This window comes from Pterocles gutturalis, unplaced genomic scaffold (assembly GCF_000699245.1).
Source record: "Pterocles gutturalis isolate BGI_N339 unplaced genomic scaffold, ASM69924v1 scaffold33857, whole genome shotgun sequence".
In the NCBI taxonomy this organism is placed as follows: domain Eukaryota; kingdom Metazoa; phylum Chordata; class Aves; order Pterocliformes; family Pteroclidae; genus Pterocles; species Pterocles gutturalis.
Window position 1 is genome coordinate 3333 of NW_010113920.1, and position 17300 is coordinate 20632.

A 17300-nucleotide genomic window follows, 5' to 3' on the forward strand; every position below is an offset into this window, starting at 1 on the left:
GTGGTTGAGACAGCCGGTCTTTCACCGAAGGCTGCATTTCAAACAGAAATTCTACCGCAACTGCCATTTTCTGTGTGTTTGCAGGGGCGATGGTGGGCAGGACCCAAAGCTGCTTGCAATTTTCCATCCAGACTTTCTAAGTGTACACCAGCACTTGAGGTTTCTCTCACACAAATACCGTTTTAAACGTGTAGCCTCCCACTCGGTAGTACAAAACAATCTTATTAACATCCTGTGCTTTGCACACAAACATTCATTGCTTTAAGAACATTAAAGTGAAGCCAGAAGTGCTTATACCTTGTGTATACATACATATATACATACAGAAATATATACATATATATATGTATATCCCTTGTAAAAAGCTGTTTCCCAACAACGCGCAGTTGCTGCACATCAGGGACAAGTCTTAGTGTTGTACATCCAAAAGAGTACAGTTATGCTTAGGTGGACCCCGGATCCGAGCACCTTGGATCCAAATCCCAGGGCTTTTCTGGGCTTACTTCAAACGGCAATTTTCAGTTGAGGGCACTATTTGAATTTAACTGGTTATCAGGTATTCTAGCCTGAATGTAATCAACCCACTTACCCTTAGTTCACACCCTAACTTATTACAGGTGAATGGTACCAACCACAAACAGACTTTTTAGAGGCTCGCACAAATGTCTTTGGTGTATGTGTCTATTCATTTTAAGGTACAAAATAATAATAATTATTATAATAATAAAAATAGCTATTTTGTGTGCTGTAGCAGTTCTTGTATAGCTCACAATAAGTGCAGCTCTCAACCCCTCCCACACCCAACCACCCTCCCTTGCAAATATTTGTTAAATAAGGATTAGACAGGTCAGACACCATTGTAGTGCAAATAGTAAACGATTAAAAATTTTTTTTACAAAATATAGAAATGTTTGGCTCCAGTAACTGGACAAACATGTTCCTTTCAAGTATCTCTCACTGAAGAAATTTTTTTAAAACAAGTTACTTCCATTTAAAAAAAAGTCTTTCTGGTTTTTTTTTTTTTCTTTCTCGTGCAGGTAAACAGTTTCAAACCAACTAGGTTGCATAGTTCTAACATTGTAAGCACCTTTACAAAATGTAACTTTTATTCTTTCATTCATTCTTTTTTTTATTGTTTTTTTCTTCATTTTTCTTTTTCATTTTTCTTTTTTTTTTTTGTAAATGTAGTGCAGAAGATGCACCTGCACAATGTTGTCCCTTTACCAATGTTAAATACATGTATGTGTATAGTGCCTGTATGTATAGAGATATGTATATAAATACACAGCCATATATATATACACACAAACACTACACACCTACTCAGTTCCTCAGTAAATTTGGGGGGAAAGTGCCAGTGAATGTAGTGTTCATACACATGGCTTTTCAAGGAATTTCAATGACATTTTGGACTTAGTCCAAATTGCTGCAGGTTAGATGAGCTGCTACCACGGCTTGAATTGATGGGTAACTAAGGGAGGGAACGTATCTCCCCTAGTAATAACTAAAGTTTAATATACTATGTGATAAGATAAGGAGCATACTGAAAGGAAGGGGAAATCCCCAACCCATACCGCCATTCAGATGTATCTCATTCAAGCCCAGGTTTGTGAAGCTTTCTTCCTTTTCATAGCTGAAGTCTTTTCTGATCCTCCATAAGTCTTTTTTCTTTTTTTTTTTTTTTCTTTTCTCTTTTCTCTCTCTCTTTTGTTTTTGCTTTTATTTCCGGTGATTTTTGCATTCAAAAAAAAGTTTATACCATGTCCAGTCTTTCCTCTTCTTGGGCTTTTGATACATTTTCTTCTCAATGAGAAGGGTCTTGCACACAAATGTGTCTATGAACAGCCACACTCCTCCACGATCATATTCTGTATGTCTTTCTTAATGATGTTCTGGCCATCATCGTAGTAGAGCATGGACATGGGCCGCAGCTTTGTGGGCACACAACATGACTTGAGGTTGGCAAAGGGGCTATGGCCCCGCATGCGGTAATGGTTGATGACAGTGGAATGGAAAGATAATGAGGAACCAGATGTGCCTGCTATATGGCTGGGGCACTCTCCTTCGCAGTAGTTGGCGTGATAACCTGTAGGTGCAATGATCCAGTCACTCCATCCTATGTCCTTGAAGCTGACAAAGAACTGCTTCTTGCAGCAGATGTTGACTTTACCATCGCACTCCAGGCCTCGTCTCCGCCGCCTGTGCTGGCGGTCCTCTGAGTGCCGGGCAAGCATCATCAGGAAGGGCCGATGTGATTGTTCCTTCTCCTCTTCTCCTGTCAATTCTCCGGCTTCCTTTTCTTTCCCTTCGCCATCATCTTCCTTTTTCTTTTTCTTGCCCAGTAGCACCAGGCTGGCTCCAGTCTCTTGGCACAGGTCACAGGCAATCCGCACATCCAAAGAGCTCTTGCCTTGGTCCAGGAGTCTCTGGACGCTGCTGGAGACAGGAAAGATGTGCCAAGTGCTCTTACGAGTGTCCACTGCCTTTTCTGAAATCAAAGTCTCACTCCTTTCACCTTTCAGCCCCCCATCCTCCATATCTTCTGCTCCTTCGGAGTTGCCTTTTGGCTGCCGCTGCTGTTGGAACAGGCGGATGGTGACTTTTGTCCTGCTCCGGTTGGCCTTGGAGACCTTCAGGAAGAGCCACACTTCAGCATGTTCCACCACCGATAATTCACTGCCTTCCTTGGAAATCTCAAAGTGCAACATTTTCTTGGCTGTGCCTGATTTGGTAAATGGAAATAGACAGGAAGAACTTGTTAGTATGTCTGCTTGCATTCTGTTAAAAGAGAATTCTGTTACTGTTGCACAGAAATGAAGTTCCCTAGGTTTCCTACTTCTCTCAATTTTTATGATTCTTCTGTTCTAACTTTACTGCACCTCATCCCTTCCTCAGTTTGTCTCTTGTGAAGGTTCTCTCTTTAGAAAAGGATTTCTTTGCTGGTTGTTTTTTCTGGTATCATATTTTAACCAAATCATTTTGTTATAGTAATGATATAGTCATTGATGTAAAGCACCCCATGGCAAATAAGCACCACTAGCTTCTAAGAGTTCATTTGCCTAAGCTGTCTTTCTGATCACTGTTAGCTGAAAGGCAAAAATGCTTTTGTGACAGCAGTCCATGACTGTATGCACCATACGCATACAAATCTGTGCCTAATAGCTAAAGTTAAGGAGTGAGTTCCAGCCCTGCCAATTCTTTGGCAATACTTTGGAAATTATGTGGGAACGAGGTCTGCCCTTTCTCCCTCCGTAAAATGCCATTCTTCATGTGCATCTGAAAATGAGTTGTAAATGTCAATTGTTTCAAAAACAAAGAAATGCTAAAATATGAGCCTCGGCTTTTAGAGGGTTGCAGAGTTATATTGTAAAGAAGAAGGCAGACTCTTCATCCTGTGGGATGTTAGCTGTAGATCCTGTTCTTAATTTAACACACTGTACTCGCTGTGATTATAGTAATGGTGAATACACTGAGAAATGAGCTAAAGAACTGTATAATTATGGGGATGGTTCTCTGGCATAATTGTATCAACTTGCTGAGATGTCATGATGATGATTATGATGGTGAGGGGGTGTTTTTCTGATACAGGGCTCATATCCCTGGCAGAAGTTGGAATGAATAATGAGGGCTGTTTAATGATTTGATCACTAGAGCATGAAAAAGTTAAGAGAGAATGAATTAGCTGGGGGGTGGTGGTGGTTTTTTTTTTGTTTGTTTGTTTGTTTTTTGAGAGAGAGGTATTTTTTTTATTTTCTTGAAAAAAGAAAAAGCCATGTTGGCATCTTTTGTTCTTTCTTGGCATGGAGGCCAGGATGGACTGGGGTCACAGATTTGAAACACACAAACATCTGACCTTAGTGAGAGAGAAACTGTTCATAATTGTCAGTTTGTCACTGATACTATTCTTGAGCTACCCGCGGTTGTTGACCTGATTCTCTGAGCAGTGGTTTTGCTTGTCAGGGAACCAGAACTTTGCATCCTAAAAAGGGTGAAAGGTGATCAAAACTGAAGTGGTTGGACACATACAGGAAAAATTGCTCTCATGGCTCTCCTCCTTGCTTCCCATTGCCACTGAACTCCACTGGTACAGGCTCCCCGACCACCTCCCTGCTTGGGCAAAATCATAGGAAACATCGGTCCTGTATTTGCTCACAAATTCAAGAGTTCCTGGTTTCTAAAGTCTGTGGGAAGGGTGTGCTGCCCTTTGAGGTACCTGTTGCTTTCCTTCTCAGTGGAGTCCTGGCACTGACACATTCAGCTTTCCCTGGTGGCATTCCCAGGTCAAAGAGACAGATGCTTCTGAATTAGAGTGGCCAAAGGGCACAGCATTTTGTTTTTGTTTTCCCTCTAAGTGAGAGTGTGAAATTGTAGACTTTTAAGTGTCACTGAGATAGGGAAACACATGGTTTCTGTTAACTGCTTCTCACAGACTTTGCTGATGCCAGTCTCCAGAGTGAGTTATGTTGATTTCTCATCTCAGGGAGCTACATGAAGCAGTAGGACTCTGCTTTAGAAAAGGAAGTGGCTTATAGAAAAGACAGAGCAAGCTGACAAGTACTGTGAGGCATGGTGGAGTTACTGTTTTTCAATTATTTTAAAAATAAGATTCATTCAGTAATGACTGATATCAGTTAACACCTTTTTTTTTTTTTTTCTTTCATTGTGGAAATGAAACGATGGCAAAGCAGCCAGCTGTGTTGGAGAAGAAGGCAGGCGATAGGCATTAATCCCACCCCTGCCTGGGTTTCAGATCATGAGGAGATGCACAATGACATTCCTCCAGTCCAAAGGAAGTCTGATCCAAGAGGTTGGTTGCCGTGTATGTAGGGATGTTATAGTGTTCTCTATGAGAATCAAATCTTCTCAGGCCTGTGAGGATCATCCGTCCAGCCTGTGGCTTTATTCTCCCCAGCTCTCTCTTCTAAAGCAAGCCTCTAACTTTAGCTTATCCCTTTCCCTGCCACAGTCCCAACAAACCCTTTCTGAGAGGGACCTGGGCTTCAGGGGGACCTGAAGGCAGGTGACCTGCCAGGAGTGGGTTGCTGCTCCATGACTCTCTATCCAACCCCTTCTGCTAGCTGTCACTATCCAAGGAAACCTTGGAGGAAAAAAGATGGTTTAGACCAAGCTGCAGAAATTGCTCTGGCCACCAGCAGCCTCTTCCCAGCTTCTCTCTTTCCCCAGGGCTCACAGACTTGTGCAGGGAATGGGGAAGTGCAAAACTTACTCTGTGTTGCTGAGGTGGACCATGAAAAGCCAGACAGCCCTGCATTACAGAATAACCTAGTGCTCTTAAGTGCTAGTGCAGGATATTTCACATTCTGTTATTTCCATGCTAGTGGGAGTTGAAAATAGTTATGAAGTGACATACTGCCAACAGTAAATATTCATATTACCTTCTGCACTGGCCAGACGCGTAGCAGTGCAGCCAGGCTTTTTGACAGATATCACATGAAAGAAACAGGACCTCAAGAACTCTGTTAGTTTTTCATACGCTCCTGTCTGCCTGAAGGTTGAGTGCTTCCTCATTACTAAAAATATTTGAAAACTACAGTGAAAGTACCCGAGTACTCGCTTTTTCTTCACTTGAGGAAACTGAGCTTAAGCAAGATAGCCAAAGATATGTCCTTATCCAGGGATAACAGCCTCCCTGTAGGTTGTTAGCTACAATAACAGTCTCTCTGGATGTAGTTAGCTACATTTTCACACAAGAATGGTCGATTCAGATCCTAAAGAAAAAAAAGATGCAGGAAGCTTATATGAGCCTAGTATTTCTGGACGAAACAAAATCCTGAGTCCTCAAACCTGCGTAGCTAATAAGAGGTTTTATAGCAATGAAAAAAACCTTTCCCTTTCACAGATCTTTTTAGAAGGAGACTGAGAATGGTATAAAGTTGGGGACGAAAAGCATGCTTTCACGTTAGCAAAACCCGAAGCTTTTCTGAATTCTCTCCACATTCACAATTAGTTTGTTACAATCACACAGCACAAATTGTATGAGTCCTGCAGCCTTTACAAGGTCATGAGGCTTAAACAAGCTCATTTTGAAGTCAGAGTTTGACCTGTGCTAAAACTGAATTGAGATCTCTGGATCTGGGTTATTATGATTACACATTCACTTTATAACAGGATCTTTATTTCCAAAAGGTTCGGTGCTGCAATAAAATAAATTCTTCAAGTGTCCTGAGACAAAAAAAAAAAAAAAAAAAAAAGTCTATATTTCATTTTGTCCAAATATTGCTTAGGGATTTAGCAGACTTTCCTTTTTGGTCTGAGTTAATGACCTGGTTCAAAGCTTTGGAAATACATACTGTTCATCTAACTGAAAGTAAAAGTAGACCTTCCTGAAAGTTGGGGATGCTATCACTTCCATAATTACACTTTGTTTATCCTCTTGTCCTGCCTTTTCATCTGCCACAGTTGATTTGCAAGGGTCTTTTTTCCATTTCTAATCATCCTGCTCCTCCTGCCTGACTCCTGTGGAAAGACTCACAGCCCAACAGTGGTAATGCCTTCATCACTTCCATGCTCGTATAAACGGCGATGTCAACAGCCTGGATTGTTATCACAGCAGAAAGCAGCTGAAAAAAAAGAGACGAGGGATTCCTTTGGGCCTCCTCTGATTGCTTTTCCTCGTCTCCCTTTCCCAAAGCCGTGGAGAGGCCACCTCTCTGCTTTACCGCGGAGCAAAGTCCCTTCAGGAAGAGGGCTGGGATGCCGAGGGAGCAGTCCGGCAGCGCGAGCGACACCGGCAAATGCTGTGAGAAATGGTTAAAAACACCAGCCCTAAGAAGTAGTGCATATATGGTAAAAGGTTTAATGGAAGGAGTTACTGAATGGAAAGAAAGTGTAGCATCAGTATATATAGCACGAGAGTTTGCTCGTATCTGTTTTTCTCTTCAAGCGGTGCTCGCACACCTTTTTAGGAGAGAAACCTGAACACGCGAGCAGAGGGGCGCCTGCACAGGTACCCCGCTCTCTGCCTCTGGAAGGGCTGCTCAGGGCTCACGCAGGGATCTCTGCGCTCCCTACCCGCTCCCAAACAGCGTGAGGTGACGGACACGGTGCAGGAGGGTGCGGAGGGGCTGGCAGAGCCCCTGTGGGGCCAGGCGCAGGGGGGCTGGGGGACAGCCCTGCATCGGCTGGGTCGTGCTGGGCTCACGCAGCTCCAGTGCACTCTTCCTCTGAGGCTAAGGATCCTTCCTCCAGCATCGCTGGCTCTAACCCGGCGGTTGAAGCTCATTTATTTGCAATTTGCAGCGGGATTCAAGATCGAGCCCTTTCATTTCAAGCTGTATACGTACACTAGGTAGGGTCTAAGCTATACAGTTAAGAGGATCTTTTTTCTGAGTAAAATGTTAAGATACATAAAATTACCTTTTTTTTTTTTAAATCATATGCTGTTGTTAAATGATTATGGCTGTTTTTTCATAATGAAAGCGATTATCCTTTCTGACATTATAATACGACTTATTCTTAATTTCTCTTAATACACGGGATCTAAATTTTCCTTTGAAAACTTCTCACTGTGTGAGAAGGTGCTGTTACTTTAAATTTCCATGCTTCACTGCAGTTTGATTTTGAACCGTTTTTATGTTATACTGTAAGTGAACTGTTTTTCCATACAAAGCAAGCTTTTTTTTTCCTTTTTTAGTTGCTAACTTTACTACTGCCTATGTTTAGATTTGGGGGAATTTGTACTGCGTGCCAATCTGTAATTACATTCAAAAGCATCCTTCTCTTCACTTCTCATTTCCGTTCCCCAGGAGACAGAAAAAAATAGGTTACTAGAAAGGTTCCTCTAAAGAGAGTGAAGAGAAGAGCACGGTTATTGAGAGATAATTGCTCAAAATGTTTACTAATGAGTGACCACTAGAGTTAGATGAATTGTTTGCAGGATAGAATTTATTCAGTGAATTTAGCACTGTTATCGTCTGGCAATTATCCCCTGGGCAGACTGATTATTACAAATGTGTTATTACAGTGATTAGACAGTGGCCGTTCCTGTGAAAGCATTTCAGCCTATGGATCACTGGCAAACTATTTATTCTGACTATTCATCACCCCTCGTATGTGACTGGTCATCCAGGTTGCGTACTTTCGTTCCTGCTCCCTGACTGCCTGACTGTTGCCTCTTACAAAGGGAGGAGCAATTCATGACACAAATAACAAACACCTCATCTTTATGTTCACATAGCCTTTGCTGCCAGGAAAAGGAGATTTTTTTACTTGTAAGACAAAAATAAACAAAAAAAAAAAAAGAAAACCAGGAAAAATAACTATTCCCCAAGCATTCGTGGGGGGAAAATGCAGCAGAAACCTTATTTAAATACCTTTTTATTGAAAAGCTAACCCAAAGGGGCATGGACAAGGTCATTCAGAATGTGAAATAATTCAGTTCTGGTGAACCTTGACTCTCCTCTGCTATTTTGTCAGGAGGGAAGCACTTTACATCCACAGTCTAGAGCTCTTTCCAAATTGAAAGCCCTTCCCCCACATGGCTTTAAATATTTAGAAACAAAAAAGGTGTTTGTTTGAAGTTTTTTTGTTTTTTTGCATTTATGTCTAAAATATGTCAAGCAAAGTTTAGGGTCACTTGCACTAATAACATAGTTTAAGATAAAAGCGATACCAAGTCTTTGCCTTTCATGAAAGAGAGAAAAGGGGGTTTTGGACATACTTTTAATAATTTGTTGTAAATTCTAAAATTAAGCTGGTCGGAAGCTGCCAGTCTGTTTTCATTAAAATCTTTGATTTCTGTGCACTAAGGCCCAAATCCCAATCCCACTGAAATGAATAGCAAAACTTCCAATTGCTTCCCGCAGACTAAGCTTCAATTCTAAATCAGTCTTGCAAAGCTCTGTTGCATTAAATGAGTTTGCCTTTCCATACCCATATAGACCTATCTAGATACAAGAACTCCTCAGCATGCGTCATTTACACATATGCAGTGTAGATGCATCTTGCACACAGGAGGGCACATGGATGCCCATACTGATCTGCAGGAACCTGTTGCTATGACAGTGTTGCAGGTACATGGATATACAAGCGTGTCTGCCTTGGCATACGCGTACATATGGGCATATATGCACTTATACACACAGGCAGGCAAATGCATATTCTGATGTTCCCAGCTGCATTTGCATACAAAACTGTATGCATGACTACACACAGAGATGGACACAGGCAGTAATTTCTCTCTCTCTCTCTCTCGCAGGTATCTTTTTTTTTCTAAACTGATCCCCACCTTCTCACATTCCTCTGTGCTTTCTCCAGTTGTTCTCAAATCAACCAACCTCCCTGAATTCTCACGTTTTGTTACAATGAAACAGATTAATACAGAATGGCTTTCTTCTTCTGGAAGTAACTTGCTTTCATTTGCTAAACTTGAAATCTTTGATACAGTATGCCAAAGCAGGAAAAAAAGAAAAAAAAAATAAAAGGGGGAAATAGGCTTGTTTTCTGAAAGCCGGGGAGACTGCATTAAAAACAGACGAGAGAAAATCAGCTCAGATGATGATTCACGGTTACATTTCTCAGTATCTTGTAAAAAATAATAATGATAATTTCTGATCTCTCTAGGTTTCCAGAACTCCTAGCATCCATCAGTTTATCTTTCCCCCCTTTGCCTTTGCATGTTTCCTTCCTGCATTATTTTACTTGCAGTCTTCCACTTCAGTGAATCTCTCTGCCTTTTAAATAAACTAGAAGAGAGAAACAAAAGCTCCACTCAGAGAAGCTACAGATAAGCATAAAGATCTCTGGGATTCAGGATCCAATAAGGTAAAATAGGAGCTTGCAGGAAGGTTGCCCTGCGTGGAGCAAAAAGCCTTTGGAGTGTGCCCTCTCGTGGCCATTCTCTGCTCAGCAAGGATATCTGTACCATTAAATAAGTTTGCTTTCCAAAGAATATTGACGAAATGATTTAAAGAGGCATAAGAGACCCATTCTTTTTTTTTCCTCCTGATCTGCCAGCCTGGCTGTATAAGAGTAGGTATCTTCCTAGGGAAAGGCATGAGTGTGTATGCACATGGATCTGCACGTGAAAGTAGGCATCCCACAATCAAGTCAGTTCACCTTGAATTCAGTATGAAGTGATACAAAAAGGTAGAAGCGGTCTAAATAGCTGTCAGACTTCTCTCTCTCTCTTTTTTTTTTTTTTTTTCTGACAGTTCTCCTAACAGTATGTCTTTGGATTTCAGTATTTCCATCCAATAATTCCTATCACTTTCTCGGGGGCTGATGTTAGCAACCCATTTCATTGGTAGTTTAGTTGCCAAGATCAAATTCACTTGGCAAAATCCCAGGTCTGCCTAATAAGCTATCTACTTAAAATAATGAAAGAGTTAGTAGCCAACCATACTTTATGAGCATTGAATATCTCAGTAACAGAACCTGTTGGATTTCCTTGTCACAAAATTATATGACCCCTCTCCTCAAAAGACTGTTTTTAAGACCTTGAAGAAATCCGCAGAGCTCTGGCACAGCTACCCTCGTAGCAGAACTAATCGAGGTTAGTAATCTTAGTTTGATATGCAAGTAGAAAATCATTTTCATGTTTTACTTGTAAGAGTGCCAAAGGACAGTAGGGTGCATTTGTAAACTTTTGCCCAATACTCACAGTCATTAGTTTTGCAAAGATCTGCCTGGATTTGTTAGCTGTGAAAACTACCTGCCAACTATTTTGCTGATTTCCTGGACATAACTACACCTGTGCGTCAGACAAATTCACTGCATTCAGTTTCCTCTCTAATTGTCTGAAACCTGTTCTCGTTTGAATTTTGGTCTGTTTTAGAAAATAGTCTCCAGCCAGAGCCACGTGCACAGGGCACTGTTTGTTCATTCACTCCGTTTCATTGTATGTCTGAGGATTCGGCTGATGAAAGATGGAAATAATACTTTTTTATGAAGGCAAGTAGTAAATGTGGCTTCTGAAAGGTAGGGGGAATGGCTGGTTTATGTCAAATCATACCCAAAGGAACAGAAAGCCTCAAGTCTTATTTGTCTTTCCATAGACCTTTATTTGATACAACGTGAGATGTTTCCATTCATTTTCATTGATTTCCTATTGCCCTCTTTCGAGACAGAATGAGTTTCACATTAAAAGCAAGAAGCACATTAACCTCACTGTGAGAGGAATACATTCATTCTGCTGCTTGGTGTTTTAAACTTATCCCACAGAGTGAAAAGTGGGGACTGTATGCAGCTGTATTCTGTTCCTGTCTTTTTAAGTCATACTTTCTATATGACATGTCACCTGCCTCCTTTAACTCATACTCTCTATATGACGTGTCACTTGCCTTCTTTAACTCATACTTTCTATATGATGTGTCACTTGCCTTCTTTTTAACCTCACTTTCCTCAACAGTTAAAAATAATACTGCTTGAATATTTAACATGCAATACTGCTAGTGCATGAATGGAAGAGATCCTAGGTAGAGTTTACTTCAGTTGTTACAGCACTGGCACCTGTGAAGTGTTGTAGACCATCTGATGTTAGCAAGACACAAAATATGAATGTCTATAGATTAAAAAAATAAATGTTTGAGCAGTCCAAAGTTACTGCACAGAGTTATCATTTCCATTATAAACCCCAACAAACACTAAAGCTCGGTTTCTAGGTTGCTAATTGCTCCTCCCTCCTCCCAAATCACAGCCTAGGCAGGTATGGGAAAAAGGTCCAGAAAAAGAGCCCTCCTGTCTCAGCTTCCAGGGTGGGCTTAGCGTGGAGGTGGAAAAAGCAGCAGGGAAGAAAAGGCACGGGACCACAGTGGATGCCCCCATCCTTCAGCTGTGCAACTCCATAGCATAAGTGTTCCTAAATTAATTTGGCCAGCAGCGGTAGGACAGCACTATGTAAATCAAGTGAAGTGACGTGTTAGTGTTGGGTAGCTCGTAGCGGGGAGGATCAGTGGCCGGACTATTGGCCAGCGTGTGGGCAATGGCATGATTTTCGCTTCTCACGTGATCCCCAGAGCCAATGGCTTCCGGAGCCGCCGTTGGAGGGTGTCGTACTGAGTAGGCATATATCAAATTCCAAATTCTTTTGTGTCAGAGCTCAGGAGAGACAATAATGTGTTTACAAATGATTGGGACTCACACAGTGAAGAGAAACCACTGCTCATGCCATATGTGTTTCACTGTGCTCAGAGCGAGCTGCTGAAAACCAGGTGGGGAATCCGACTCATACATAGCTTAGAGATTTCCTTGCTTTTAAAAAACTCATTTCGAAACTAACGATGAGCCAGCCCTGCTTCTAGTGACCACTGGAATTGACACCTTCTGCCTGCTTTCTGAAGTGGAGGGGACGGAAAAACCAAAAAGCCTGAGCTTTCAGACTGAAAGGACTGATAATGTGTATATTGACAAGGACTCCGAAGGCAAGGGCTCCTTGTACAGTTGGAAATCGGACAGCTAGCAGGAAAGCTCTTAAAAGCATGCACACTTCTAGTGCATGGCTTCCCTGCAAACAGAACATCTGAGTCAACAGGTTTTCAGGACTGGAAACTCTGAGTGTTGTCTTAATTGTTTATACTGCTGCAGCAAACTTTTAAACAAAAATGCTTGGAGTTCCTTTGCATACTTTGCCTACCATATGCTGTACCAAACAAAACAATGACATTCTTTTAAAACCGTCTTGGCAACAGGAAAAATGCTTTGGCTAGACAACATCATAAAAAGTTGCTGTTAGTTAGATGATAGAGTTACAGCAAGATACTGCTCTTGATGCATGTATAAACATACTCACATATACAAACAGATATATATGCACACACATATACATTAAATTAAAACGGGTTCTGGTCCTATTCATGTAGGAACGGGACAGTAAAATACATTAAATTAGAACGGGTTCTGGTCCTATTCATGTAGGAACGGGACAGTAAAGTACAACTTTAGAGCTGTTTCCTATAGGCAGTTGATGTGAGTCTTTAAGCCATTACTCAGTAATAGTAATATCTGTATTCTGAGCCCTTACTGTATGAAAGTTAGGGAAAACAGAACTGTGAAAGAGTTCAAAATATACCCTACCAAGGTTGCATTTTTTTTGGCAGGAATGTTTTAGGAACAGAATCTTTTTTTTTTTTTTTTTTTTTGAGTTCAGTATGCAGAATTCTGCATTACAAACAGGATCAGCTACAGCGACTTCTCCGGCTCTATTGAAGTCATCTGACAGTCCCTGCAACTCTTTATTGCTGAAGATGCTGTGTTAAATTAAAAAAAGAAACACAAACCAAAAAACCCCCTCTCACTTCTGAAAGTTACAGCAGCTTCATTCGCTTTTATAACTTCCACTGTAATTTTTACATGAAAGGGCTGTTCCTCAAGTAGTTTGCAGCTCACTTTCTGTCTTGATAAACTCCCCAAAAGGCTTCAGCCCTTTTTCTTTCACCATCAGCTCTCGATCCAGTACTTTACTGCAAGTACTCTGGCTTCACAGGCAGTTTGGAGGACCCCGCTGCAGCCTGACTTTCTGCTCTAGATTGGTTAGAGAGCTTCCTCCCTGTGTGCCTGTCTGTGCTTAGCAAGTGTAATCTGTAGCCAAGACTAAGTCAGAAAAATCAAATTCCTTCAGAGTCCTGTCTCCCCATCCCATTCTTCCTTCTGCCTTCCCCCAAAGTCTCTCCTACGACCCTGCAGAAAACATTATTGCTGAGGAGAAGAAAACGAGTTAATTGCAGTTCTGGCACAAAGGCTGTTTTACAGTTTTGTTTTTCAAGCACTCACCTGATTCTGCAAAAGTGATGATTTCTGAGGTTTGCTCCACAACTTCATTCATTTCGGCTCTTCTTCCAACATCATCCTCTATTTCCACATAACCATCCTCTCCCACCTTTCCCACGTGGAGTTTCTTGATGGCATTTAAAAGTGCTGCCTTGGGCACCGGCTGGGTGATATTAGGTCTGTCCCTCAAGTGCAACATGTTCAGTATGTGCTTCTTTACTGCTTCCACCATCTCAGGCTGTGAGCTGGGCACATCCTTTGAGAGCGTGGCGAGGGCACATGATGGACAGTCAGTGACTGAACTGTGCCCCTCGGATCCTGGGGTTGGGGAACTCCTCACTATAATCCAGCAAAGCACCAACAAAAATCCTCTCTTCCAAAGCAAAGGCATCCTGGCAGCAAAAGTTGTTGTGATTCCCTTTTTAAAAGGCCCTGCTTTTCCTCCCCCTTCACGCACAGTTTTTTTGGGGGGGGGCTGGTTTGGTTTGTTTGTTTGTTTGTTTTTCCTTCTCTTCAGCAAATTCTCTGGAACAAGAACCAAAAGTTTTCTGTGAAGTTTTGTTTGCAGGTTCCCTCTCTGAATGCAATAAGTGCTGTAGATGTTTGTGGCTGTCAGGGAGAAGAGTTCTGACTCTGTCTCAGAGTAGGAGAGAGACACAGAGAGAGGGGGAGAGAGAGAGAGGACGGATTGGCCTAAAGTGAGTGAGTGAATGAGAGAGGGAGGGAGTTTTGTCTGTGAGTAAAGGCTATGATTAGGAAGGGGGAGGAACAGGCAGGCTGGCTTCCTTATGCTCATTGCTTCCCTAACACACACCTCTCTTCAAATATCACTACTCGTGGTTTCTGCCCTCCCCCCTTTCTAAAATCTCTTTTCATTCCTGCAAATTTACTCTTTTTTTTTCTTTTTTCTTATTTTTTTTTCTCACTCTGACTCTCCTGGCTCCCCTTTGCTGTCATTCCCCCCCCCCCCCCCCCCCTTTTTTTTTTTTTTTTCCTAACTATTGAGGGCCGATGAACTAATTTTTGTTTTTTTTTTTGTTTTGTTTTGTTTTGTTTGTTTTATTCCTTCAACAGTATCACTGGCTTAACTAAACAGAGGAAACATGAATGAATGAAAAGAGTGAAACCTTTTATTAACGAGCACCTTGCTCTTGGTCCTGCCTGGTGTTGTCAGGGATAGCAAGAGATGTTAAATAGCTCGTGAGTGAGATGAGGATGAGGGCAGGGGCTCTGGATATTTTGGGCAGAACATTATTCTGCCTTGAGTAGAAGAGAAAAGATCTTTTCTGCTCACTTCTAAATGCTGGAGGTTATCAACACTGGCAAGAGATCTGACAGGAGCAAAATGACACCGTTGTGTGGAGGGCTCTATAATACATGATACACTCTCCAGCTGCAGTCCGTAGTCAGGCACTGACAGCCTAAGCAGGAGTTGGTGAGGCACATATCTGTGACATGCTAAGGTAATGCCCTCTCACCAGAAATACCCCTATTTCTATGCTAGTCTGTGCCTAGAAGTTCTCAGGCAGATATATTTAGGTTTGGGGTTAATCAAGTAATGTCTGAAAAATGCTTTGAAGGTGAAAAGTGTTACATGTCATCTGGCCAAATCATACTCGCTCCTGACTCAGGGAAATCTTTCATCAATGCCAATAATAATTCTGTCTGAGTGAAGGCTGAGTAAGATCTACATTTGGCCCATTGTTATTAGAAGGCACTTTTTATTTCATTCATTTAAACCACACAGAGCAACCATAATATTAGAATAAGGGATGGGGAATGAAAAGCAATCTAAAATGCTGCTAGGAGCCAGAGTTTCAAGCAGTGTTGGTAGACTCTTGCCAGTTTATGCCCATGAGGGTTTTGCTCTGCAGTGAAAACGCATCCCCTGTGCCACTGCCATGGATTCATGGACCCTTTACGTCCTGCAGCCCCTCTGTTATGCTCCTTACCTAGCAAGGGTGAAGTCAGCAAGCTCCCTCACGTTTGAACTTGGGAATGGAAAATGAGAAAACTACAGCTAGTAGACTCTAACTTTTGAGATTCTTCTCCTCCAGACTTTAACTTGTACAGATTTTCTTAGAACAGCTTCTGCTGTTTTAGTATTTACCCTCTTTCTTTTCCTTCCTTTCATTCTCTCTCACACACCTCTGTCTTCTCAGGTGTGCTTACCTCCTACTCAGCAAATATTCCACTTTCACTGTATTACCGTCAACTCTTGCATTTTAGTGGAGAGGAGTAATTTATAAATATAAGCATTGTAAGGTCTTTAATTTCCATGAGATGACTACAGGCACATGGGCTGAGAGACAGGCAAGGAATTATAGTCAGGGTAAAAGAAACATACAGAAGTAATTGAACAATCAACCAAAGTTTTACAAATGTTATATATTGCAAGTTCTTTTCAATTAAGCTTTTTTATAAGTCTTTCACTGTTATAAGGCATCCACAGTACACCCTCATCTGTGTTTTACTGACCTCAGTTGCTATACTGTTATATACTGTTACACTTACAGGTCTGTCAGCATTATAAACCCTGCAGCCATTCTTATAAACACATCTTTGTAACACAAACCTCGCTATAATACATCTAAATTTCTTGGATCTTGTGAACAGCCCAAAGTCTGTTGTAATTATATGAAGTCTGAAAGTCAGCTTGAAATAGAACTAAAAGTTTAATTGGACTAAAAAATAATTTCAGATGAAAATAACGCATTCATGATTAGATGTACTAACAGATGACATAATTAAAGGGATTATTTATAGTTCTAATATAGCACCTATCCCAACAGTGTCTGATGAAAAGTAAAGGATAGACATAAATCAATATAAAATGCAAATAAGTATCTTTGAGTTCTTGCTGTGGGGTATACGCTGCTTGCCATATATAACAGGTACAGTTATCACAGACAATCTCTATTATATATAGGTATAGAATATTTTACTTGCCTGCCATGGTGATGACAGATTTAACACGAAAGCATAACTTTCTAAAAAACATTGCTTTCTAAAAGCCAGTCTGCTGATACCGCTGATATACAGTTCATTTGTACTTACATACATACATAGATATATGTACAAAAATACATACTGTTTGAATATAGAAACGCCACTTCAGACTCCTTCTATAAAATTACCTGAGCTGCAAAGCTCTGCGTATGCATTCATTCAATACAGCCCTAACAGTATGCAGCAGCATGCACAGGAATGAAAAAGTTTCAGTTTTAAAAGCAAAGAGCTGATGTAAAGTTTTACCTCTCTAGTCCTGCCTCTCAGAAGGAGACTGCTGTATTGTGCATTAAGAACTGCTGAAGTTCCTCTTTGTGGTATTTATAATGCGAAGCTTTATACTGTACTTCTCATGTGTACACTCACATATAATGTCTGTCAAAAGTAAGTGGGCCGGATCGCCGTGCTGGATTGGTTAATCCTGTTACATCAGCAATTGACTGTTTTTCCTGTATGAGGCATACTTCTGGTAATTATCTAATGGAAACTCCTAATTGTCTAGCATGACAAAATATCGTGGATTCAACTTGTAGTGGTGATCTCTGTATCCATTTAAAGCATAGAAC

At 41.2% G+C, this 17300-nt stretch overlaps 1 protein-coding gene across 2 annotated transcripts; it reads right to left on the reverse strand.

The window, feature by feature from the left end:
• Window positions 1-1676: 1676 nt before the first annotated feature.
• Window positions 1677-17045, reverse strand: INHBA (inhibin, beta A). Of its 2 annotated transcripts, XM_010074692.1 has the most exons (3): window positions 16981-17045; window positions 13729-14250; window positions 1714-2722 (listed from the first exon to the last, which is right to left on the reverse strand). In XM_010074692.1, the coding sequence occupies exons 2-3, from the start codon at window positions 14114-14116 to the stop codon at window positions 1836-1838; spliced, it is 1275 nt and encodes a 424-aa protein (XP_010072994.1). In that variant the 5' UTR covers window positions 14117-14250; window positions 16981-17045; the 3' UTR covers window positions 1714-1835. The 2 variants fall into 2 exon arrangements, with proteins under 2 accessions (XP_010072995.1, XP_010072994.1); XM_010074693.1 differs by lacking the exon at window positions 16981-17045 and having other exon boundaries at window positions 1677-2722; window positions 13729-14409.
• Window positions 17046-17300: the final 255 nt, after the last annotated feature.